Source organism: Cynocephalus volans, chromosome 10, assembly GCF_027409185.1.
Source record: "Cynocephalus volans isolate mCynVol1 chromosome 10, mCynVol1.pri, whole genome shotgun sequence".
NCBI classification, from domain to species: Eukaryota; Metazoa; Chordata; class Mammalia; order Dermoptera; family Cynocephalidae; genus Cynocephalus; species Cynocephalus volans.
Window position 1 is genome coordinate 56,105,552 of NC_084469.1, and position 26,499 is coordinate 56,132,050.

Genomic DNA, 26,499 nt, shown 5'->3' on the forward strand with positions numbered 1-26,499 from the left:
ATGCGCGTTACCACGGAGACAGGCGGGCCTCGGGAAAGGCGGAAGTCGGTTGTGGAAGTGCGGGCGACCATTTTGAGAGGGCAAGAAGGGCGTGACTGCTGCAGCCAAGTGACGGTTGACCGGTTTTAACCAAATGACTGGTACCGCGGGGCGGGCACAAGAGGGCGGTGCCATCCGAGGGGGGATGCGGTGGGAGGGGAGGGGAGGGAGGAGGCCGGGAGGGGAGAGGCAGGGGGAAAAGAGGAGGGTCGTGGGACTGGGCAGAGTGGCGGAGGGGAGAGATCGGGGAGGGGCGGAGCGGTTAAGAGAAGAAGCGGGGCGATGAGCAGGGGCGGGGCGAGAAGAGGCGGGCGTGGAGCGGGTAGGTGTTAAGGGCGTGGAAAGAGGGGGTGAGAAGGAGCGGGGCAAAAAGGGGCCGCGGTTCGAGGGGGAAGGTGAGGACTGAGAAAGTGTTGACCGACAAGCAAGCGCCGGCCTGGAACGAGGAGAAGGTACGGGGCAAAGAGAGGGAGCGGGGCGAGGAGAGGTCTCGCGGCGAGGGGAAGGCCAGTGCTGAGGAGAGATCCCGAGGCGAAGAGAGGGTCTCTAACGAGAAGGGGTGGGGCAAGGAGGGGAAGCAGAGCCAGGAGCAAGCCCCAGGCAAGAAACAGCGGAGGGGCCCGGAGAAGGGGCGGGGCGTGGAGAAGGTCCCGGACCATGACCCGGAGAGGGTCGAGACCAGGTATAGGACCCGGTTCCCGGGCATGGCCCGAGCGAGGAGAAAGGGACGGTACGAAGAGAAGTGGAGGGGCGGGGCAGTAAGTGAGGGCGGAGCCAAGTGCAATCACAGGGTTGGGATCATAGGGAGCAGGACAAGGGAGAAGAGGAGGGGCTCAATCAAAGCCAGAAACAGAGACCGAGACGGGGAGAAGAGCAAGGGCGGAATACAGAGGGGTGGTGGAGCGAGGACCAACGCGGGGGGAAGGTTAAGGGGAGAGACGAGGAGGCGGGGCGGGGTCCGGAGTAATAGTAGAGTTGGGATCCGCGATAGTAGCAGGTACGGAGCCGGGAGCAAGAGCAGGGGCGGGGCCAGGATTGAGGCGGGATCTCAGAAGTCCGCTCCAGAGAGCCGTCTTGTACGCGGGCCGTTGACCCCTGCGTTCTCCAGGTTCTAGCCACGTTGTGCGCTGCCGAGTCATGTCCCCTGCGGGCCCTGCGTGGCTGAGAGTCCGAGTCCTCTGGGCGCTGTGGGCACTGCTAGCGGTGCTTTTGGCGCCGTGGAGGCTGTGGGCGGTCGAGGATGTCCAGGAGTGCACCTGGCAGGTTGTCCTGAACAAGTTTGAGACGATAGGCAAGAACGGCGCCAGCGACCGCTTCTTTGATCAAGAGCCCCAGGACACAGTGGGCAACGTGTTCAGCATGCTGGTGGACGCGCCCATTGACCCGGGCGAGGTGAGGGGACCAGGATGAAGCGAACCAGAGGGATCCTGAACCCGTATCTTACTCGGCTCTGGACATTTCGCTCAACCTCTTCTTTGCAGAGATACCTGGGCTTCCCTTACTACCTGAAGATCAACTACTCCTGCGAGGGACAGGTGAGTAGGTGCAGCGGGGGTGGGCTCATTCTGTGAGCTTCAGTTTCCTCATCTCTAACATTTTAATAGTGGTAGCACCATCCAACCCTGGGGACCTTAAGGACTCAGGAAGATTATGTACAGTTCCCAGTACCCAGCAAGGTACATAATAGGTGCTAAAGTAAACTTTCCCTTTTTTTCGCTCTATTTTAAAATTGAGATATAATTCACACCGTAAAATTCACCATTTTAAAGTATACAGTTCAATAGTTTTTAATATATTTACAAAGTTGTGAAACCATCACCACTGTCTTATCCCAGAACACTTTTATCACCCCCAAAAGAAACCCTATACCCATTAGCAGTCACTCCCCGTTCCATTTCCCCTCCCTCCATCCCCTGGAGACCACTAACCTACATTGATTCTGTCCCTCTGAATTTGCCTATTCTGAACGTTTTGTAAACACGGAATCATATAATATGTGGCTTTTTGTATTTGGCTTCTTTCACTTAGCATGTATTCAAGTATCATTCATGTTGTAGCATGTATCAGTACCTACTTTTTATGGCTGATTACTATTTCACTGTATGGGTGTGCCATATTTTGTTTATCCATTCATAAACTGATGACATTTGAGTTATTTCCACTTTTTGGCTATTATGAATAATGCTGCTATGAACATTTGTGTAAAATTTTTGTGTGAACATATATTTTCTGTTCTCTTTGGTACAAGTATATACCTAGGAGTGGAATTGCTGGGTCAAATTCTAACCCTGTTTAACTTTTGAGGAAGTGCCAGACTATTTTCCAAAGCAACAGCACCATTTTTTATTTCCATCAGCAATGTGTGAGGGTTCCAGTTTCTCTACATCCTCACCAACACTAGTTATTGTCCATCTTTTTTTTTTTTTTAAGATGACTGGTAAGGGGATCTTAGCCCTTGACTTGGTGTTGTCAGCACCAGGCTCTCCCAAGTGAGCGAACCTACCATCCCTATATAGGGATCCAAACCCTTGGCCTTGGTGTCATCAGCACCCCACTCTCCCAAGTGAGCCATGGGCTGGCCCACATTGTCCATCTTTTTTATTATAGCCATCCTAGTGTATGTGAAGTGGTATCTCCTTGTGGTTTTGATGTGTGTTTACCTTTTAACTAGTGATGCTGAATGTCTTTATATGTGCTTATCGGCCATTTATCTTCTTTGGAGAAATATCTAATCAGATCCTTTGCCCATTTTTAAATTGGGTCTTTTTATTGTTGAGTTGTAAAAGTTCTTTATATGTTTTAGATACTAGTTTTCTTATCAGATATATAATTTGTAAATCTTTTGTCCCATTCTGTGGGTTGTCTTTTTGTTTTCTTGGCAGTGTCCTTTAAAGGTCAAAAGTTTTATGTTTACTAAGATATAATTTACCCACCATAAAGCAGCACAAAAGTCCAATTTATCAGTTTTTTTCTTTTCTTGCTTGTGCTTTTGATGTCATCTAAGAAGGCTTTGCCTAATCAGGGGTCATGAAGACTTACTCATATCTTCCAAGCGATTTTTAGTTTTAGCTTTTACATTAAAGTCTTTGATCCATTTTTAGTTTATTTTTGTATGAATTAAATAAACTAAACTAACACAGTGTGAGGTAGGAATCCAACTTTTACATGTGAATATTCAGTTGTCCCAGTACCATTTGCTGAAAAGATTATTCTTTCCCCATTGAATTGTTTTGGCACCCTTGTCAAAAATCAATTGACCAGGGCTGGCCGGTTAGCTCAGTTGGTTAGAGTGCAGTGTTATAACACCAAGGTCAAGGATTTAGATTCCTGTACCAGCCAGCCACCAAAACACACTCCAAAAAACCAATTGATCATACATGTAAGAGTTTCTTTCTGGACTCAATTCTATTTGATTGCTGTATATATCTATCCATATGCCAGTACCACACAGTCTTGATTACTGTAGCTTTGTAGTAAGTTTTTGAATTGGAAAGTTTGAGTCCTCTAACTTTTTTCTTTTTTTGGCTTCCCTAACTTTTTTCTTTTTCTAGATTGTTTTGTCTCAAGTAAACTTTTTGAGGACAATTGAGTGTTGTGGTCCAGATCTGAAGTTCTGAGGTTGCAGATTTGGTTTTGAGTCTGCCATTGACTAACATTTACTTGGAGAAAGTAGAGCATGATAGTTAATTTTTTGGGCTCTGGAGCCAGGCTGCCTCAGTTCAAATTCCAGCTCTGCCAGGTAATAGCTGTGTAATCTCAGACGAGTTACTTAACTTCTCTGTGCCAAAGTTTCCTCATCCTTAATGAGGGTGTGATAGCAATCACACCCCTGTCACAAAATAATTAGGTAAGAAACAGTACAGTGCCTGGTTCACAGAAAGGGCTCAGTAAATGTTAGCAAGAAGTTACTAGACTGTGAGGTTCACTATGCAGAGGTTCATGGAGTTTACTTATCTGTAAAGTGCAGGAATAATACCTGTCCATTCAATGAATATTCTGTTCACTTAAAACCTACTATGAACCAGGCCCTCTTTTTGTTGTAAGTGATACAGTGGTAAACAAAATGGTCAGGTTTTTCTTGTGGATTCAGTCCACCAGGGAATCAGACAATTAGCAAATAAATACATAAAATAATATCTAGGGCTGGCTCATGCCTCACTTGGGAGAGTGTGGTGTGATAACACCAAGGCCAAGGGTTCGGATCCCTATATAGGGATAGCCGGTTAGCTCACTTGGGAGAGCGTGGTGCTGACAACACCAAGTCAAGGGTTAAGGTCCCCTTACCGGTCATCTTTTTTATAAAAAATAAATAAATAAAATAATATCTGAGAATAATAAATGCAGTGAAGAAAATAGAATGAGGTGATATGTTAGAAAGTAGGGGGCCACTGTTTTAGCAGGGGTGGTTGCAGAAGGTCTCTCTGAAGAGGCTGGAGCAGAGACCTGAATGACGAAAACGGAGATCATGAGGAGAGTTAGGGAAAGCACTCAAGCCAAGGGAACAGCCAGCTCAAAGGCCTGGAAGTAGGAGGGAGGGCCGTGTGTGTAACTGTGAAGAGAGGCTCCTGTGGCTGGAGCAGAGTGAGCGAGAGGGAGGGCGGGAGGAAAGAGGGCAGGAAGATGATAGGGGAAATTGTTAGGGCCTCATGGGCCATGGTGAGGACGTGACTTTTACTCTGAGTGAGATGGAGCCATGAGAGGGCTCTGAGCAGAGGAGGGACATAGTCTGACTCAGGCCTTACAGGCACCCTCCTACTGTGCTGGGGCAGGCAGGAGCAGGGAGACAGCAAGGATGGTGCTGCCTTGTCTATGCAGGAGATAAGGGTGGACAGGACCAGTGTATTAGTGGCCACTGTTGCCCTGACAGGGAGGAGGTCCCCACCTGTATCAGTCCGTTTTGTGTTGCTACAACAGAATACCTGAGACTGGGTAATTTATAAAGAACAAAGGTTTATTTGACTTATGGTTCTGGGTCAGCTGCATCTGACGAGATCGGGCGCGTTCAGGGTGGTATGGCTGTAGACTGGGTCAGCTGCATCTGGCGCGGGCCTCAGGCTGCTTCTATACATGGTGGAAAGCAGCAGGCAGCCAGCTGGTACAAGCAGATCATGTGGTGAGAGGAAGCAAGAGAGAGAGGGGGGAGATGCCAGGATCTTTTAAACAACCAGCTCTTGTGAGAACTAATAGAGAACTCACTCACTACCTCCACCCCCCAGGGACAGCATTAATCCATTCATAAGGAATCTGCCCCCATGACTCAAACAGCTCCCAACACTGCCACATTGGGGGTCAGCTTTCCACGTGAGTTCTGGGAGGACAGTACATCCAAACTCCATCACCGCCCCTTCAGCACCTGCTCCCCTGTGACTGGGAACCCAGACATAGAACCAGATAAAGTGTAGTCAGCAGAATTGAAAGAATCCTGGCCAAGGCATCCCTTAGGATAAAGGGTCATGCAAAAGTGGTTGGACTCATTAAATCCCTCACCCTGGTTCCACAACCCTCCCCCGCCCCCTTTTGTGGCCAGAGTGCAGCTGTCTTAGGGATGCCTCCGGGACTTTGCTTGTGTCATTCCATATATCTGAAACATCCTTCTCTCTTTCCATCTCCACTCTAAGCTCTGCCTGCCCTTCTCAGCCCAGCCAGGATCCTGGCATTGCTAGGAGGTTGTCCGGGATGCCCCCTCAACCTCTTCCTCAGCTCCTTTTTGTCAAACTGCCTCATCTCACCCTTAACCCCAGCTCCCAGACCCTGAACCTGGCTGTCCAGACTGCGGGGGGTGCAGAGTCTAGTTTTTGCAGGGAGCGTGGAAGCCCACCTCAAGAGTGCGACTAGGTGTCCCTGGAGTTGGGGAAGAGGCTGTTAGCAGTTCTGGGTGCCAGGTTCATTTCTACCTTCACAGTTTTGCTCATCCCTGCTGCCCTTCCCTACGCATTCCCCACATGCAAATTCTGTCCAGAGACCCTGGATTTGGACTCCCCCATCAAGGAAGACCTCTGACTCCCTCCATGGCACCTAGCCCCTCTCCCAGCCTGACCCATCCCCATCTCAGCCCCAAACCTAGACCATGTTCTCTGTCTGTCCCATGGTGGAGAGTCTGCCCTCCCCACCCAACCCAGGAAGACAGGCTAAAGGTAGGCTCAAGGCAGAGGGACTCAGAGATCACTTAAGGACAAACCTGTGGGAACTTCTCGCCCTCAGCCCTCTGAGGACCTGATTCGCAAGGGCCATCTGACAGGGCTAAAGCCCATGGTGATAGTCACCTTCCAGTCCCCAGTCAACTTCTACCTCTGGAAGATAGAGCAGCTGCAGATCCAGATGGAGGCAGCCCCTTTCCGCAGCAAAGGTGGGGCCTGGCGGACACCTGAAGGGATGATAACCTGGTGGAAGAGCCTCAGGAGGACCCATGACCTGGAGGAGGGCACACAGGGAGGCCTTAGCAGGTTCCACGGTCTCAATGGGGCCACACAAAGACCCCAGTGGAACCAATGGCCTAGAGGGGGGGTATGGGGAGTTGTAGGGAGATCCCAGTGTGGTCTGTGGCCTGGAGGGGCCCCTGGGAGGCCCCAGCAGCCTCAGTGTCCACTGCCTACCACCAGAGTTGTGCATCGCAGAGGAGGTGTGTGTCATGAGCTGGTACACGCCCATGCCCATCAAGAATGGCAGCGTGGTCATGCATGTGGATGTCAGAAGCAATGGCCTAGGGCCCTTCATCCGAAATAAAAGGTGCCCTTTCCCAAGCCCAGGGCAAGGGGTAGACTCTGGGAGGAATTCCTAACCCCTGGATCTGCAAAGGAGCCAGGGGGAGACCAAAGGGAGGGAATAAGGGGGAGGTGGCTGTGAGCTGTGCTAGGAGCTCCTGAAACTGGAACTCTTACCTTTGTCTGCTCTGCACCTGCTGCCAGGTTCCACATGAATATCAACGGCTTCCTGAAGAGAAACCCAAACCGCAACACAATCCAGTTCACTGTGGGAGAAGAGGTGAGGGGGCCTGGGCAGTGGGGAAGATAGAAGACATGGACTAAAGATAGTGGTCTGAGCCCTGGGCTGGAGCCCTGATTACTTCTAGAACAAGCGGCAGATCCCATTTACAGAGCATTTACATCATGCCAGGCCCCAGGTGAAGTGCTTTACTAAATGCACAATCATGTTAAGTCTTCACAATGATTCTGTTAGGGGAGGTGTTCTCCCAAACTCATTTTAAAGAGGAGAAAACCAAGGCCCCAAAGGGATGGAACCATTTTCCAATAATCTCTCAGCATGTACACAAGGAAGGAGACAAGAAACTATGTCTGCTTGACTCCTGTTCTCACGTTCTTAATCATGGTGCATTCATTGATTCAGCAGGAATCTACTGAACACACACTGTGGCATCGTGGGGACATAGTAGTGAATGCACAGACCCATATCCCTGCCCTATAGAGCTGACATTCTAGTAGGGGAGACAGACACCAAACCAGTAAACATGAAAATCAAGTAAATTCCACCATATGGTAAAAGGTGGTAAGTGTTCTCGAGAGAAATTGAACGCGGTGAGGGGAATTGGGTCTGTGCAGGAGAAGATTGCAGTGTTTAAGAGAACAGTCAAGAAAGTCCTAGTTGAGAAGGTTGACATTTGAGTAAAGCCTTAAAGAAGAAGAGAGAATCATGTGGATACTGGGGGGATAGCATTTCATACAGAGGGAACAGCCAGTGCCAAGGCTCTGAGGTGGGAATATGCCTGGTAAGTGTATGAAACAGGGAGGAAGCTCCTGTGGCTGGGAGAAAGTGAGCAAGGGGTAGAGTGGTGGGGAATGAGGTCAGGGAAGTGATGGGGGCAAATCATGTGGGACTTGTGGGTCAGGGTAATGACTCTGGCTTTTACCTAAATGAGGTGGAGCCATGGGAGGGTGGGGAGAGTGGGTGAACAGCCCTCCTGTTCCCTCCCCTGGCAGCTCTTCAACCTGATGCCCCAGTACTTTGTGAATGCCCCATCAAGGCCCCTGTGGCACACTGTGAACCAGGCACCTGTGCTCATCCTGGGTGGCATTCCTAATGAGAAGTTCATCCTGCTGACTGACACCAACTTCAATGACTTCTCTCTAGTGGAGGTGAGTAATGCAGGGCAGATGGTAGGCTGGGGCCTCTTGAAGGCTCCCGGCCTCTGAAATGGGGTGGGGGCCTGGTGCTACTGGAGGAGGTCCACCAAAACACACCAGTCCCCATGATATAGGCAGATTTCATGAAGGAAAAACACAAGATTCTGCAGCCAGTGGCCTAGGTCTAAATCCTGGTTCTGCCGTCTCCCGGCTGAGTGACCTTGGGCAAGTCATTTCACCTACCTGGGCCTCAGATTCCCCTCTCTAAAATGGGAATAATATTTACATTTATTTCATAAAATTTTTGTGAGAATAGGTTAATAGTTTCCATAATGAATGGTACATATATACCATATTACTTTCTACACTGTGGAAAATTCTGAATTTCAATATACAGCGTCTGGCCCCAAGTTTTTCAAATTAGGCCTTGTAAGCCTACATTATCCCAAAATGGGGAGGGGTCATCTGAAGTAAGTTTCTTTTGTTTTCAGTGACATTAACATGTCTGAATTAGTGCAATTGCAGGTAGAACTCCAACCCAGGTTGGCTTATGCAAAGAAGTGGATTTAGTAGGTGCACCTAACTGCAAAGAATGGGCACAGATCAGGCCTCAAGCCTGGCTTGGTTTGGGGCTCAAATGAGGACTTCAGTTTTCAGTTCCACTTCTGGATTAGCCCCATTCTCAAAGTGGTTTATATCATCTCAACTCCCAGGCCAGAGAATGGAAGCATCTATTTCCCAAATAGCTTTAAAAAAAAAAAAATCCTAAAATTTATTTTCTTGGTCCTGATTGGTCCACTTTGGGTTACGTGTCCCAAGCTAATGAACGTGCTAGCTGGCTTAGCACAGGTCATGAGCTCTATCCCAATGAGGACAGCAGATTAGACAAGAGTCAGAGAAAGGATAGTTCACCCAGAGTGAAATTAGGATAACTTTGCCACGAGATAGGGGAGAAGATGCCGGTTATTAATTGTGTCCAAGATAACAGTTTGCTTCCTGGCAACCCTGTCAGATTGCTTGAACCCCTCCCTTCAAGGACGAAAGCCCCATCCACGGTAGCTGAGAACCCCGTGTGGGTTAATGTTCTTCTGGTCCCCTCTGGCTCTGAATTCCTGCTTCTACAGAGTTTTTTCAGTTTGTGGACCATTTCCCTGTCCTATGTCAGCTTTCTGTGTTCTGGGCCAAGTCTATGTAAACACTGCCTGATTTTCACAAACTTCCAACCCAACCACACCCACAGGCAGTGTGTAGTTGATGTGGATACTGCTGAAGAGATGTGGAGGACAGAGAAGGGGTTCACATCACAGGAATGAAAACAAGTTTAATTTGAACTTCAGACATCCTTATTCTTGTTCCTTGTATTTTAATTTATTGATGTAAAATTCATAAAATTAACTTTTTTTTTTTTTTTGGCAGCTGGCTTGCAGGGGGTTCTGAACACTTGACCTTGGTATAGCAAGCACCATGCTCTACCAACTGAACAAACCAGCAAGCCTAAAATTAACCATTTTAAAGTGAACACTTAGTTCATACACAGTATTGTATAACTACCACCTCTATCTTGTTCCAAAAAATTTCCATTACTCCAGGAGAAAACCCATTAATTCTTTTGTTATTTAGCCGTGGGGATTTTTCCATGATGACGCCATCTTGCTGTCTCCTTTATCTTCACCATTTCTCTCCAGGCTGCACCCAGGAAACCCAGATCGTCCCCTTGCATAGCTCTCCTCAGCCCTGGGTTGGTTATGGTTTGCGTTTAGATGCTGTAACAAAGAGACCCTAGAAGGGAATGGTTTAAATAGTCACTGTTGTTCATTCTCTTCTAACAGTCCCGACGTGAGGAATCCAGGCCCCTTCCATTTTCTTGTTTCACCATCCCCTAGGCCCTGGGTGTTGATCTCTGTATGACTGCAGCTGGGTCATACCCATGTCCATATTCCAACCAATGGGAAAGGGAAAGTGTAGACGAGAAGGGCAAGCCATTTTCTTTTAAGCTTAATAAGGAATTAGTCACTTGGCTATATCCAAATACAAGGGAGGCTAAGCGGCCCATGCCTAGCTAAACTCGGTTACCAAAAAATATGGGGAAAATGGATTTGGGAGCTCAACTAGCCATCTGCCAAAAGTGGAGAAGGAAATTTCCTGGTTCATGTAACTGAAAAATTCAGGACTTTAGGCTCAGCTTGACCCAGGATTTCAAACAATGTCACCAAGATTGTTTCTTTCTGTCTCTGGGATCTGATTGCTCTGCATTGGCTTTAGGCTCAAAACAGTTCTCTCCTCTGGAACTGAAAACTGCAGATTGTATCTTCTCAGGCCCACATCCAGTGGGAAAGACCTTTCCCATTACACACCCCCCAACCTCCAAATCCCAAGATTCCTTCCACTTGGAGAGGCTTAGGATGTTTGCCCGCCCTGACTCAACCATTGTAGGCAGAGGAGCCCAACATGCTGCTTATACAATTAAATGAGTCAGAACTCTCAAACTTCACTCAAATAAGAAATCCAAGGCTGGCCAGTTAGCTCAGTTGGTTAGAGCACAGCCTTATAACACAAAGTCATGGATTTGGATCCCCTTACTGGCCAGCCACTGGAGGGGGGAAAAAAAACCCCAGCTGACTCTCAGCTTTTCTTTCCGTCTTGTACAAGGAAAAGTACCTATTTTGTATGAGGGAGAACAGGGAAGTGTGATGATCTTCTTCTAATTTAACAAAGGAAATTTCCAAGTGTTTCTTCCAGAAAACAGAGGCATCAATTTAAGTATTATTAACAGGGCAACACATTAAGTATGACAACTAATCAAAGTTACAGACTTTTTGGAGAGTACAGGTTAGTTTCACCAGTCATAGCAACAATCTCTGTAGTCTGGGAAACTTAGAAGACCTTTTTAGAAATAACATTTTCAAGGACACTTTTGTGATGCTGAATATGGTAGGGAAAGTGAGAACGTTCATATTCTCCTTAACTTGCTGAAATTTCTTTCAGCAGCAGAACCTAGAGTTTTGCTTTGATTTATACGTTTTATTGAAAAAGTTAGTGGAAAATTCCTTTTTAGTGGAAAATTTCGTCAGACACCAAAGTAGAGAGAGTAGTATAGTGAATCCAGCTTCAATAATTATCAACAATGTTGCCTTATTTTTTTGCCCTACTACTTTTTTTCCTGGAATATTTTAAAGAAAATCCCAGTTGTGATACCATTTGACCTGTAAATTCTCGAAATACTTGAGGAAGTATCTCTCGCATGTGAGGACTTTTAAAAAATAAAACCACAATGCCATTATAATATTCAGCAAAATTGGCAGTAATCCCTTAATATTTAATACCAGGCTAATGGTCAAGTTTCCCCTTATCTAAAAATGTCTTTAAAGTTGGTTTGTTTGAGTCAGGATGGACACATTGTGTTTGTTGTCCTAAGACTCTTCTCATGTGGAAGCCTGCTCCACAACCCCCCAACCTTTTTTCAGGTAATTTTTTTTAAGAAACCAGGTTTTTCTATGGAAGTTGGCTGCTGCTTCTTCTTAATGAAGTCGATGAACTTGTTCTTCTGAACCCATGTCTTAGTCTGCTCAGGCTGCCATAATAAAATACTGGGTGGCTTATACAATAGAATTTATATTCTCACAGTTTTGGAGGCTCGAAGTCCAAGATCATGGCCAGTGGGCTTGGTTTCTGGTGAGGCCTTTCACCTCGGCTTGCAGACAGCTGTGTCCTCACATGGCCTTTTCTGTGTGCAAGTGGAGAGAGAATGTGAAGGAACACTGGAGCGCTCTGTGTCTCTTCCTCTTGTTATAAGGACACCAGTCCTATTAGATCAGGGCCTCACCCTTGTGACCTCATTTAACCTGAATTACCTCCTTAAAGGCCCAGTCTCCAAAAACAGTCACATTAGGGGTTCAACATATGAATTGGGGGGGGGGGCACAGTTCAGTCCAGTCCATAACATCCCATATTGCCTATAAACTGGTAAACTTGATTAAATTTAGATTTTATGTTTTAGGCAAGAACCTTTCATTGGTGGTGCTTTCCCACTGTTAATGATGTTATCAGTGTTTGTAATGGACCAATGGATTCACGTAGTGTTAACCTGACAGCCAAGTGTGTTCAAGGTGAAATAACAGGATTGAGCCAAGCATGGGATGTTTTATAGCCACATGGGTACAATCCTGACTTGCCAGGGGCACAGGGACTGTTGTGTGCTGCCCAGCTCCAGGGGGCACACAAAGCCCAAAATGTCTCAGGCCTGGGTTGTCTGCTTCCCTGGCCCATGTTGGAGAAGTTTGGCTACCAAGGTGCTGCTGCAGAATGAGCAGGGAGAGTGCCCTGGGGAAGCTGTGTGTGCACCCCAAGTAGTTGTAGAAGCAGGAGCCTCCCCCCAAGGTAGGACATGGCTGAGGCCAAGGCTACCTGCTCACCACCAGTCTTTGCTCCTCTACAGCTGAGCATTGACAGTTGCTGGGGAGGCTCCTTCTACTGTCCCAAAGCTGCCTTCACAGCCACCATCTATGATGCCATCGCCACCGAGAGTACCCTCTTCATTCGGCAGAACCAGCTCGTCTACTATTTTACAGGCACCTATATCACACTCCATGAGAGCAACCATGGCAGTGGTGAGGGGGCCTTGGCCAGGGCCCACATCTGAGGTCCTTGACACCTCAGACAAGGGGACCTGCTATTGGACTCCCAGAGAGGGCACCTCTGTCAACTCATCCAGTAGAGGCACCTAAGACTGGAATTGCCATGGGTGGAGGGGGGAGGAGGGACTTGCCAAGGTCCTGAATCATCACCACCCACCCTGCCTGGGCCTTCCTCTATCCTCTGTATGCTGGTGTGAGGCTTCTACCCAGATCTTCCAGGTGGGAATTGGGAGCCAGCTTCAGAAAGGGGTTTGTGAAAATGAAGGGAAGGAGCAGAGAGACACCGAGAAAGGCATGTGTGTGTGCACCCAAGAGAAATGCAGAGGAGAGACAAACTCAGAGAGAGAGGGGGAGGCATAGTGGGTCAGAAAGAAAGATGGAGAGAGACAGAGAGAGAGAAACAGAGAAGGGCTTTTGGAGAGGCAAAGCCATGAAGGAGATTGATTAGAGAAGAAAAGGAGACTTTTGATTCAGCCTCATCTTTTTATTTTATTTTTTTATTTTTGGGGTGGCTGGCTGGTGTGGGATCTGAACCCATGACTTTGTCAGCCTCATCTTTTAAATGATACCAAAGCCTTTCTGTCTCTTCTAGATTTTTTCCCTGTATCTAAATGAGAGTTGTCAGCTTATAGGGCCACAGAAAAGTGTACTTGTAACTTACATTTCACTACTAGTTAGTGCATGTTTCCAACAGCTTCATTTTCTCCCCTTCTTTCTTAGTGCATTTTGACAGTGGGAGGAACCAAGTTAAAATTGGCTTAAGCCAAAGAAAAGAGGCATTTATTAGCCTATGTAGTGAAGAGACCAGAAGCATACTGGTGTCAGGCACAGTTGGATCCAGGGGCTCTCTGTCACTGTTAAACAGTCATCTCCTTGTGAATGCCATGGTGACTCCCACCCCCCACCCAGCACTGCACACTTTTATGCCTCTCAGTAGCACCAAGAAAGAGCATCTTTGTGAGTGGTTGCGAGCTGAAGCTGTCTCTGATTTACCCCGCTTAGTCACATGCCCAGCTCATAATCAATCTGGCCAGAGGAGTGCAAGGGAGGGGTCAGCCTAATCTGAACCTCGTGGACAGAGTATGGGCAAGGGGGCTTTTCTCAAAGGCACCCGGTGCCCTCTGCCAAGGACCCCCAGACACCACACTGAACAGGTGCTCCAGCACCAGAGGACAGATAACAGGCCCACTAAGGCCAGGGAAATTGGGGGGGGGGGTTCCAGGCCCCATTCCACTCACCTGTACCTGAGGCCACATGGTGGCCCCCCTAGGCAGGTGGGTTCGTGTCCTGGCCAATGAATGCATCAAGATGCTGTGCCCTGTGCATTTCCATGGCAATGGCTCTGAGTACATAATGGCTCTCAACGTTGGCAAGCAGGAGGGTTATGTCTACCTTGGGACAATCACAGGTAAGAGTCGGAGCCTCTGGCAGTCCAAGGGACTCCATATCCTCTTGCCCAAGAATTCTGACCTCAATCCTCACCATGTACCCTCAGGAGGGGATCCAGGCTAGGGGTTGTCACTGTGTGGGGGGAGTAAGTATGTATTTGTATGAGCAGGGCTGGGTGTGTTAGGTATCTTTCATGATTTGTTTGGTTTCAAAGGGCAGAAGCCCAATTCAAAAATCATGTAAGCACAAAGAATTTGTGGACTTAAATAAAAAGACCAAGGTCCAACTTCAGGTATGGCTGGATCCAGGGACTTATGGGGTATGTCATTAGGACTCGATCTCTTGACAAGGTAGTATAGCATGGTAATTAATTACAGCACAGATTCTGGAGAGAGACTGCTCTATCACACCCTAGCTGTGTGGCTTTGGATAGGTGACTTGACCTCTCTGACCTGATTTTCCTCATCTGCAGAATAGGGCTAATGATAGTACCGGTGCCTACTTCATTAGGTTGATGTAAAGATTAAGTAAGTTGGTATATGTAAAGGTCTTAGAATAATACTAGACACATGGGAGGGCTATAAAAGGGTTTATTATTATTTGCTGAATGATTTGGTTTCATTTCCAGGTAGACATGCCTCTCATGGGGTTTAAAGGGGCTCAGGGGTAACATCAACCCCCAGTTTGGGCAGAATAAGAGCAGCCTCTTTCCCATTAGTTTTAACACAAGTCCGAGGGTGCACTCTGATTGGCCCACTTTGGGTCACATGCCCAGACCTGAGCCGCAAACATACTCTGATATGCCAGGTGTGAGTTACCAGAAGGCCAAGGGTGAGATCTTCCTCCCGGAATCCCAAGGACAAAGGGGCAGGGAAGCACAGGGAGAACAATCAGGGAGCTGGTTTGGTGGGGTACCAGACAGACTGAAACAGGCTGGGAAGGGCCTGAGCATGGACCTGCCTTGCTCTGCAGATGGCCGCGTGTCCTTTGAGATGCTGCCCAGGCATGGGTCTGTGTGCAAAGAGCTACCAGGTACTCAACTCCCAGATGGGTCTGTGGCAGAAGGATGGGGAGGTTGAGGGTGTGGGAGAGCGGGAGAAGGGTGGGAGGGGTCATGGCAAAGGGTGGGCAGTGTCTTGGGGAGGGGTGAGGAGCTTTGGGGAGGGGCAGTCACAAGGAAGGAGGTCCTGGGGCTGCTCTGATTTCCTCCTTCCCCTCTCAGTTGACAGCTGCTCCATAGTCTGGGCTGAATTCATCCCGGACAACTCCCAACTACTACTGCTGGTAGAGAGTGAATACCCCAATGCCAAGAAGAATTTCCAGGTGGTCAGCTACAACCCGGGTAATCAGCGAGACGCAGAGAGCTGGGAACAAAGGGGCAGGAGCCCAGACTGTGGTCTGTGTGGCCATCCTTAGGGATCTGTACCCATCAGGAGGGAAATGTTTGTCATGTCATTCCTGGATAAGGGGTAGCTGTAGAGAACAGGGTAGAGGATTGGTAGGCTGGAGAAACCAAGAAGTCAGTGTAACTGGGACAGAGGGGAGATGGTGGGAGAGATTGGAGAGTGAGCAGAAGCCAGCTATGGGAGGGTCTGGAGATTTTATCTGCAGTGAGAACAGGGCTACCATATACAGTTGTACAGGCTGTGCACTGCACAAAACCCCTCAACAAAGGAGTCAGAGGAGACAAGTCCTGTGCCTTAACAGGACTGTCCTCTCAGAGGCAGTGCCTTTTTAAAATTCACATAAACTCTAAGGGCTAGCAGGCTCAAGTGGGAAGCCATGGAGAGTTTTATGAGGGGTTGGGAAGCTGATTACTTGCCCCAACTTCAGGTTTTGAAAGCTCAGAGCCTCAGAAGATTTTTCTGTGTTCTCCCAACCCATAGTCAGTGATGAGCTGAAAATCCTCTACAACATCCCAGAATTCATCCCTGACGGTAGGAGAGGAAAGCAAAAGTGGTTTCAAAGGTGGTGGGAGAGACCAGGAGGGACTCAAGTGACCTCACCTCACTGCTGTGTCCTCCCTTTCTCTGCCTTGGTCAGCTCGAGGCTTGGAGTTCCTGATGATGCTGGGCACAGAGTCATACACCAACTTCCCAATGGTACCCAAGGGCATGTTATATAATCCGTACAACAACATGCTGTTCATCTGGGGCAACTTCCTCCTGCAGAGGTGGGCCTCTGTCATCCCCCAGGCAGGCCAGGCATATTCTGCCTCTCCAGCACCGTTAGGGTTGGGGCCCTTTCTGAAGTCACCAAGCCTTCAGAGGATGTCCAAGTCCAGAAGTTTTCAGGACTGTTATGGGGAAAACAAGGGCTGGGGTAGTCAGGGCTAGAATGGGGAAAACCAATATTTTAAAGCTGTGGGAGCACTTTCTTAAAATGAAACCTTATAGGGCCGGCCCGTGGCTCACTTGGGAGAGTGTGGTACTGATAACACCAAGGCCATGGGTTTGGATCCCTATATAGGGATGGCCGATTAGCTCACTTGGGTGAGCGTGGTGCTGACAACACCAAGTCAAGGGTTAAGATCCCCTTACTGGTCATCTTTAAAAAAATAAACTAAAATAAATGAAACATTATATAAGGACCCAACCTATGTGAGCAAGAAAACATTTTCTGGGGACAGTTTAGGACCCTTTACAACTAGTCACCCTGTCATCATCCATCAGGAACCTTGGGACCCCTGAGCTACCTGCATTCATGGGCAGTTGGCAAAATTCCAGTCTGGCCCAATGCTTTTGTCTTACAGGTGGGGAGAGAGAGAAGGTGACCCAGAGGATTTGGGGTGGGGGCAGAAACTAGGATTCCAGGCTTCCTTTACATGTTCTCACAAGGGTGGTGGAGAAACTGAGTAAGCAATTCCTATGTTGCATTAGTCCTGGAGCTGGAAAAAGTAAATATCCAGGACACTCAGCTATTTTGACCCTAGCTGTCTATCTCTGCCTCTGCAGCTTTAATGAGGAAACCTTCTTCTACCTGGCAGACTTCCCCAAGGAGTTGTCCATCAAATATCTGGTCAACTCGTTCCGTGGGGACATGGCTATTGTCACAGAGACCGAGGAGGTGTGCTGCCCTGTCCGTCTCCCCATTCCCTCTCTGCCCACCCTCAAGCCCCAGGTGCCTCCCTTCTCCCCCGTCAGAGTAAAGGGGTTCAGGGGAGGGAACACCCTCAGGGATACTGGAGAAGGGCAGCAGAAACTCCATTTATAGCTGAGAACCCTGGAACTCAGAGGATGTGTCTTCTGAAGTCATATAGCAAAGTAAAAGATCTGAGCCATGATCTGGTTTCTAAAGGAGGCCCCCTTTCATTCCACTTTGCAGTTGTTCATTGTATAAATATTGAGCACTTTCTGTATGCCTCACCCGTTGCTGGCAACACAGTGGTGATTGAGTCAGCCCTGGGCCCTGTCCTCACAGGGTCACAGTCCAGTTGGGAAGACAGACCCATTGCCAGACTGACAGTTCAGGGTGATCAGGGCTACAGTGGGGAAAACAGCATCTATAGAAGTTCAAAGGAGTAACCTGTCCCAGTCTGGATGTGTGTTTTAAGGAGGGCTTCATGGAGGAGGCCACTGGAGGGGGGACATCCTGGAGGCTGGAGGGGATCCCTCAGGCTGAGGCTCAGGAAGGGGAGGTGAGGTCTGGAGTCAGACGTGTGGGGATGGGCATCAGTGCAGAGGGGATACTGAAGCCAGGGGAATGGTGAGACCTTGGAGGCTGCAAAGAGTGAGGGGAAGAAAAAAGTGGTCTTAGCCATAGGAACCCTGGCTTTTAGGGGGTGTACATGTTAGGAATGTTTAGTTTGCAAGTAACAGAAACTCAAGTAGACTCAAGCATTGGAAAAAATCATCATGGTGGGTGGGGCCTGGAAGCAAAAGTGGTCGGGCTTTGGGAAGTAGATGGCACTACAGAGAGAAGGTATGGGGGCTCACCTGGTCTCAGCTGGAAGTGAGCTCCCAAGCCTTATTCCTCAAACAACGGGCATCACACTGGGCAGAGGGATCAGAAGTCCCCGTGCCCTCACACACACATCTGGCTGTCGTACCCTCAGATCTGGTACTTGGTGGAGGGCAGCTACCAGGTGCACAGGCTGTTCCCGTCCAGGGGCTGGGAGGTACATGTCAGCCTGCAGGGGATGCATCAGTCCTCTCTCTATGCCCCCAATGAGACCATGGTGACCCTCTTCTATGAAGACAACAGGCTGTACCAGGTACCAGGCAGGGGCTGTGTGGGGATATGGGGGCACCACAGAGTGTCTGACACCAGCTCACCTGGCCCTGACTTCGCCCTTCAGCTGGTGTACCTTATAAATGGCCAGCAGGGCCGGCTAGTCAAGAGGCATGTGCCTGTGGAGGAACTTCTGATGTACCAGCAGCACAACAGCCGCTACCACGTGGAACAACGAGGGTGAGAAGATACGGACAACAGCAGTAGTCTGAGAGCTTCAGGCACTGCTCTCACAAAGCTTCCATTCCTGGGGAAGACTGAGGGCTGTGATGTGGGGGAGCTCAGCAACCTCAGGGCTGTGATGGGGGGAGCTCAGCATCTATGCAAGCTCAAAGGAGGAGCCTGACCCAGCCAAGGGGGAGGGTGCATCAGGGAGGGCTTCAAGGAGGAGGAGGTGCGTGAACTGTGACCTGAAGGGTGAGGAAGAATTAGCTAGGTGATAAGGTGGGGGAGGGTGTTCCAGATGGGGGCAGCGTGTATGCAAAGGCCCTGAGGAAAGGAGATTGCGTGTTCAAGAACTGAGAGAAAGTACTGTGCAGAAAGTGCAGTGGTGATAGGGGGCAGGGGAAAGAGGGAAGGTGAGCCTGATGGTCTTAGGGAGGGATTTGGACTTCATCTTGAGAGTCCTATGGAGTCATGGATGGAACTAAAGGGAGGGACCACAGGGTCAGATTTTACCGTGTTCCATAATCTTTCTGGTCACCTGCAGAGGGTGGATTCGAGGAACCCAGGGAGGCAGCTGGAGGTGGAGGTGGGAATAGGGGTAGGGGTGGGTGCAGGGACACAGCGCCGGGGGGAGGTGGAGCAAACGCTTGGGAGGTCAAGGACACAGGCGGGTGGGGACTGACCGTGGAGGTGGGAGGGACTCTGGTCTGAGGGACCGACGGACGGCCATGGGGATGTCTCCAGAGCCATCTGGGCAACAGGGACTGAAGCTGAAGGGGAAAGTCAGAGCTGGATTAGGTGTGGGGAGTCGGCAGCGCAGTGGTGGGAAACGCAGGCTGCGGAAGCTTTTGGTGTGCCGAGCGCGAAGAGTCAGCTGTCGTCCTCACTGTCGCTGCCCAGGGGCCACCGGGTGCTCTCCTTCCCCAACCTCTGCCCCTTCACGGTGATAAGCCTGCGGAAGCTGCCCAACCCGCAGAGATACACGCGCCAGGAGCGATACCGGGCGCGGCCGCCGCTGGTCTTGGAGCGCTCGGGCTTCCACCACGAGAACTCGCTCGCTGTCTACCAGGGCCTCGTCTACTACCTGCTCTGGCTGCACTCCAAGTACGACAAGGTGGGCGCCTTGCGGAGGGCGGCGCTGGCCAGGGGCTGAGGGGGAACCGGTAGAGAGGGCCAGACCTGTGGAACCGAGCGCTGCGGGACTGGAGAGTCCGAGGCTCGGGGAGGACAGGATGGAGGAAGGGAAGGACTGCGCGGGGCCTGGCTGGAGCAGGGCTTCGGAGAGATGGCTTTGGGGGTCTGGCCGTTGGCTTGAAAGCAGGACTTGGGAGCGGGCCGGGGTTTATATCTTCTCCTTTGGGCTAGGGGCTGGAACTGAGGCTAGGGAGGACTCTGGGAATGTCGTTTGCCTGGGGACCGTCCTCCCTGGCCCCTCACGGTGTCCGGCGGTCCCTGTAGCCGTACGCTGATCCGGTGCACGACCCCACGTGGCGCTGGTGGAAGAACAATAAACAGGACGAGGTACGTGCAGGAGGTTAGGAGACGGGGGGGGGTCGCCCGGACACCACTCACTGTCGCCCCCGCCGCCTCGGCGCTGACTTGAGCCCGCACGTCCGGTCCCCCAGGATTACTATTTCTACCTGGCGAGCAACTGGCGGAGTGCGGGTGGCGTGCACATCGATATGGCCAGCTATGAAAAGATCTACGATCTCAAGCCCGACCACGAACTACCCGAGCGCATTTTCCTGGACAAGGGCGCCAGTTACAGATTCTCCATCTTCGTGACGGCGCAGGGCCACTCGTTCAGGCTGCAGACAAATCTCGGTCTGTGGGCGGGGCCTGGGCGCCACCAGACGGGCGGGGCTGATGCCGAGTCAGGTACCCGGCCTTGACCCCTCCCTCCGCCCGGAGCAGGAAACGCCTACCAGCTGAGGAGCCAGGTGGACCTGGGCGTGGTGCTGGCCGATCCCGACTGCTTGGAGGCGGTGGTGAGGCAGGAGATCCTTATTAATCGCAACTCCGTGCTGTTTTCGGTGAGGCCTGACGGCTCCGGGTGGGTACCAAGTTGGGGGCGGGGCTACCGGGGCGGTGGGGGCTGTTAGTCTATTCCTCAGAGTAGGAAACGGAAGCCCGCCGTTCTTCCAGCACCCTCCACTCTGGCCCCGGCTATGGGTTATTTGAACCGTCCCTGGGGTCCTCGGGCAGGCCTCCTTCATTTCTGCCTCTCCCTACCCCCACTCTAGATTATACTCCGGGATAAACGCCTTTGCTATGACCAGGGCCTTAGTGGACATCACCTCATGAAGTCTTCCATGATGATCAAGGTGCCGTCTGAGCCTGGAGGGGAGGATGCGGGATGAGAGGAAAGACTGGGCCTATGGGGACTACCATCTTCATCTGCTCCTACCCACAGGTAGTGGGTTCTTCTGGGCACTGCATCCAGAACACTCACCGGGGAGCCCGCATGCAAGTATTGGAGCTTGGGGTACTGGGCCCTATGCAGAGAGGGGAGGGGTTGGTTTGGGTCTGAAAAGGGCTGATTCCCCAGTGCCCTGGGAATCCCACTAATGCATTCATAATTTCCTTCCTTCTCATTTTCGTTTATCTACCCTCCCACTCACTCCTTTCATCCATTCGTGTTTTCGAAAAGGGCTGCCTTCACAGTTGTGTAGGTTGCACAGAAGCTTGTATGTTCCTTCTGATTCTTTTCTACACAGGATGTACAGTGTCTGAGAGGCAGGGCTTCTTTTTCCAACTGGCACAAAGGTGGGACGAGTGCCAGCTTGCCCCTTCTTTCACACGTTGCTCTTCATGTGCCCACTCACATGTCCTTTGTTCACTCTTTCGGGCTCGGTGCTTCATTTACTTATGTATGCACTACCCCCTTTGCATAGCGGCAGACACTGAGGCTCAGAGAGGTGCAGACATCTGCTCAGAGTAACTCAGCAAGCTACTACCAGGAAGTGGTAGAGGAGGGATCTGACCAGGGTCCTTGTTCTCACCTACTTCCCTGCCCACTCACCAGCAGACAGACCTTGGTGCTCCCCCATCTTGGCTTGGAATGATCCTGGGTGGTAAAAGGGGATTGTAACAACTTCCGACTCCTTGGATTACATGAGATTTCATGTGTTAGACTGAAGGAACAGTGAGGAGCAATTGTGCCTGAATCAGGCCAAGCAAGGAGGAATGTGGAGAGAGATGAGGTCAGAGTGGGCAGGGCAGATCATATGGGGCTTTGTGGGCCACGGTGAGCAAGCTGGCTCTGAGCAGAGGAGGGACTCAGATTTTCACAGGGTCCATCTGGCTGCATGTGGGAGACAGACCAGGGGATGGGGGGTGGAATCAGAGAGAACAGGGAGGAGACAGGCTGACCAAGACAAGAGTGGGAGCAAAGGAGTTGGGGATTTGGGGGAGAGAATGGGCACATTGTAGATCTATTTTGAAGGCTAGAAACAACAGGATATCCTTATGGACTGAATGTGGGTAGGAGAGAAAGAAAGGTTGCAAGGATGAGGCCAAGGCTTTCAGCCTGAGCAGCGGGAGGGATGGAGGTGCCAGTACCTGAGATGGGCTCTGGATAGATTAAGTTTGAGATGCCCACGGACCTCCCAGTGAGTGAGTGACTGACAGGTGACAGTGAGTGAGTGACTGATATTCTTCATTCTGAACACAATGTCTTTAGGGTTCCCTAACCCCTTACACCCATCCTGGGCTTCACTTCTCTCATAGATCCCACGCCCCTGCAGGTCTATTATTTGAGAATTCAGGCCTATCTTCAGACCTATAAAGTTTGATTAGGAGATTAGGAGTTGAGGCTCCATAGGTGTAGGTGTCAATGGTTTTATATGTCTTATTCTGGAGGAAGCTTGGAGCCAACCTCTCTCTTTCATCATCCCAACTCTTACCAGTTACCAGCAGTGTGGCTTTGGATAATTAACAAGTTGTTTGACCTCTCTGTGCCTCATTTTTGCCATCTCTAAAATGGAGATATTAATACTTTCTACCGGGCTGGCCAGTTAGCTCAGTTGGTTAGAGCTGGGTGTTATAACACCAAGGTCAAGGGTTGGGATCCCCATACCTGACAGCCACCAAAACCAAACCAAACCAAACCAAAACAAAAAACAGTTACAAAAAAGCCTCTACCATGCAGGGCTGCTTTGAAGGTTAAATGACTGTGAATATGTAAAGCTCTTAAAACATGACCAAGTGCCTTGTACACAGAAAGAGCTATACAAGTGTTTGCAGTTATTTATTTATTTATTTATTATTTATTTTTTTTACTGTGTTTTTTTTTTTTTTTTTTTTTTTGGCAGCTGGCAGGTATGGGGATCCAAACCCTTGACCTTGGTGTTACCAACACCTGGGCTCTAACCAATTGAGCAACTGGCCAGCCCAAAAGTATTGTTTTAACGGTAATGATCGTATTGCCCTTGGTAGTGAGGATGAGCCAAGCAGTTAGTGGTGATGTGGGTAGTAGTGGGGTGTCCTGTCTCCCCAGTCTGGCGGGGCCCGAGGAGACCTTGGCCACACCCCAGCACAAGGCTTTTCTCTTCCCACTCAGGGCAACATGATGGTGCCAGTGTTTATCGGCTGCCCCCCTGGCAAGCGCCTGGCCTTTGACATCACCTACACGCTGCAGTACAACCGCCAGCAGAACAAACACTACTTCGACTGCATACATGTTGACCCCGAGATGCCCTGCTTTCTCTTCCGTGATCGTGTGTGTCCAGTCCCTTCCTCTCCATAGTCACTGCCCTCTTGCCCTCCCCGGCTTTCTCTCCCTGCCCGCTCACTTCGCCACGGTCTATCCTCTGCTCTTTCCCTTGGTCCTCCATCATCTCTCCTTCCTCCCCTCTCAGTCCTCCACTTCTCGGGCCAAGCTAATTTCTTTTCCTGGTCTCAACCCTCTCCAATTCCGTAGTTTTCTACCCCTTCTTCTTGATTCAAGATTTGGTGACGGGAGACTCCGGCAGTTTTCAGGGCAGGTAAAGGCGTGGCCAGCCTGCGGCTAGCGGGGTGGGAGCGTGGGAGGAGGGGTGCAGACCCGAGGCCGGTCCACGCGCTCTTCTCTTCCTGGCAGCTACGTGCTGAAGGTGGTGGGCGGCGGGCGCACACTGGACAGCATCAGGGCCTACAGCGAAGAGGAAATCTACCACTTCAACAGCCCCCTGGACAAGTAATCCCCGCGTGGGCCCATCCGGAATCTGCCTGCCTTCCCCCGCAGGCCCCTCCCACCCTCACTGCAAGCCCCACCCGCCTCGCACCTTGGTATCTCAAGCCCCGCCCACAGCAAAACCAGAACCCCACAGACTCCTGCCCCACCTGCACCGCGAGGCCCTGCCCGCCCGAGGCTCCGCCCCCGCTCACGCAGCCCGCCTCCCTTCACACTGGCACCCGGGCCACGCCCTCCCCTCCCCCGCTGAGATCGCGCGGTCCTGCACAGGACCAACAGCCTCATCTGGAAAACGAGTACCGCAGAGACCACTAAGGACTCGGCCTTCCACATCATGTCTCACGAGAGCTCGGGCATCGAGTGAGTGCGCGGCACTGGCCGCAAGGCCCCTTTGACCCCCGCCTGTCCACAGCACCTCGGCCCGCCCATTCTGTCTGCCTCTGGGCGGCCTCTTGATCCTCAGGTTACTCTGACTGCCTGTGTTCTTCAAATGGGGCTGACCTTAGCACGAGCTGAACCCTCCGTCTGGAATGCTTGTCCTTCCTACTCTTTTCTCAGGCATTAGTTGAGATGCCCCTTCACCCAGGAGGAGTTTTCTGACTGTTTCAGGATGGGAGAGTTGCCCCCTCTTGGTTCCCATGGCCTCCTATTCCTCCAAATCTCGGTCCTGACCCCTCTGCTTCTCTCTCCCCATCCCAGCCCTGACCCCTCTGCCTGCACCTCCCCATCCCAGCCCTGATCCCTCTGCCTGGGCCTCCCTATCCCACCCTGACCCCTCTGCCTGTGCCTCCCCATCCCAACCTGACCCCTCTGCCTGTGCCTCCCCATCCCACCCTGACCCCTCTGCCTGTGCCTCCCCATCCCATCCCTGACCCCTCTGCCTGTACCTCCCCATCCCACCCTGACCCCTCTGCCTGTGCCTCCCCATCCCAGCCCTGACCCCTCTGCCTGGGCCTCCCCATCCCAACCTGACCCCTCTGCCTGGGCCTCCCCATCCCACCCTGACCCCTCTGCCTGTGCCTCCCCATCCCAGCCCTGACCCCTCTGCCTGGGCCTCCCCATCCCATCCCTGACCCCTCTGGACTGTCACTGTCTAGTGTGGAGTCTATCTCCCTTATAGGACCAGGTCCTGAATAGACTCAACATAGTGGTCTTTTATTTAATTAAATTAAATTAATTAATTATTTTAATATAGTGTTTATTGAATGAAAGAATGAACAAATGAATACATTAATTCATTGTAGGCATTTATTGACATTTGAATGAAGATATTAATGAATGTTAAAACAATGGAGGAACAAACTAGTATACAGGGGCTCAGTAACTATTTGTGATTCAGTGGAAGAAACAAAATGATGCCATGAGCAAGTGAAGGCAGTGAATGAATGAACAAATTAACCAACTTGCACCTAGTCAGTATTCAACCTGTTTATTGGATAATGAATAAATGGAAGAATATCTGACTTTACCTAGTAAGTGCTCAAACTGTACTTGTGGAATGAAGGAATGAAGCAGTAAGGAATAAATGAGTTGGTACATAATAGGTACACAATCCATAATCTGGATGAATGCATAGTAACAGATGATTTGACAGACAGAGGCACGAAGGCAGTAGGAAATGAATGGGTAAACGGCCTTTTGCATGGTCGGCCTTCAGTCAGTTTTACTGGATGAAAGAAAGGAGTGAATGACAGGGGGTACGAGATCGCACCTAGTTGGTGCTCACTCAGAGTGCGTGGGGTGGAGGAAGAAATCAGAGCTTGGTACATACTAGGCATGGTTGGTAGCACAAGTGCCTGAACTTGGGCTCCCAGGTGGCTGTGTCTGGAGAACTCTCCATGTTATGACGCTGTTCCCCAGAGCATCTTCGCCCCTGAATTCTTCTTCAAGGTGCTGGTGAGCAATAGGTGAGCCAGGCATGTGGTCCAGGTGAGGGTGGGGGACTTCCCCTGGAGTGCCCAACTACGGCCCTGATCCTGGAACCCATCCCCCCGCAGGGATGTGGACAAGAGCACATACTGCAACTACGAGCTCACCTTTTTGCTGCACATCCATGGGCTCCCACTCAGTGCCAGGCGGGCCCTCTTCATCGTCATTGTGAGTGGCTGTCCCAGGAGCTGCCCTGCTGGGTGGGCAGGGGGCCCCCAGGCTGCCCTCCCCGTCATGTCTGTTGTACCTGCAGGTGTCGGCCAGTGTGTCTGTGGGCCTAGTGACCCTGTACATCGTCTTCTGCCTCCTGTGGCCCATAATGGTGAAGGCTTACAACATCCTCCGCTGGAAGATCAACAACCTCGTCATCTCAGATTCCTACTCCACCTACCTCACTCCTTCTGGAGTCTTCAGCATGCCCTCTCAAAGAAGTTTCAGAATCAACTCCAAGGAGGCAGAGAACGGGGCTGAACCCAAGGAAATCTTGGAGAAGCCGCTGACCTGAGCCTCTTGCCTGCCCCAACCCCCGCCCACCTTCCCACCTCTTCTACTAGGCCTGCCTTGGAAATGCATCCTGTCACCCATCCCAGGCCTTTCTGTTTTGCTTGAATGTTCATTTCTTGTTCATGCCTAAATAAAACCTCCTGAAGGACCAGCTGTGGGTCCTCATAAGGGTTCATGTTCAGTTGATTTGTACCAGCACAGCTGCCCAGGTCATTAAAATGTCAAAATCCTTCCATACCAGCTGGCAAATAGCAGTTTCCCTGTGTTTGTCAGTTCAGCCCCTCCTCAGGATGCCCCAGACCTCCCTATGGTCCAACAGGGCCGTCCACAACCCAGGCCCATTGCTATGGGCTACAAT

General features: G+C 50.6%; 1 protein-coding gene across 1 annotated transcript; it reads left to right on the forward strand.

The window, feature by feature from the left end:
* CATSPERG (cation channel sperm associated auxiliary subunit gamma) lies at positions 1-26,281 on the forward strand. The gene is made up of 30 exons (XM_063109886.1): positions 1-57; positions 465-801; positions 1,148-1,431; positions 1,521-1,574; positions 6,241-6,385; positions 6,639-6,765; positions 6,945-7,020; positions 7,974-8,129; positions 12,553-12,724; positions 14,022-14,159; positions 15,113-15,172; positions 15,363-15,482; positions 16,027-16,077; positions 16,184-16,313; positions 17,095-17,206; positions 18,195-18,353; positions 18,438-18,550; positions 19,436-19,649; positions 19,994-20,056; positions 20,161-20,359; positions 20,450-20,568; positions 20,779-20,859; positions 20,949-21,005; positions 23,097-23,253; positions 23,457-23,520; positions 23,616-23,711; positions 23,979-24,068; positions 25,523-25,615; positions 25,706-25,805; positions 25,891-26,281. Exons 1-30 carry the CDS (start codon positions 1-3, stop codon positions 26,140-26,142), a joined length of 3,876 nt encoding a protein of 1,291 aa, XP_062965956.1. The 3' UTR covers positions 26,143-26,281.
* The last annotated feature ends 218 nt before the right edge of the window (positions 26,282-26,499 follow it).

What these genes read in the sequence shown, in the direction of transcription:
- CATSPERG (XM_063109886.1), top strand. Translation starts at nt 1, where the DNA reads ATGCGCGTTACCACGGAGACAGGCGGGCCTCGGGAAAGGCGGAAGTCG. An exon ending in GCAACTCCGTGCTGTTTTCG is followed by an intron (nt 20,569 to 20,778) that starts GTGAGGCCTGAC and finishes CCCCCACTCTAG; the next exon opens with ATTATACTCCGGGATAAACG. An exon ending in TCCGGCAGTTTTCAGGGCAG is followed by an intron (nt 23,521 to 23,615) that starts GTAAAGGCGTGG and finishes TCTTCCTGGCAG; the next exon opens with CTACGTGCTGAAGGTGGTGG.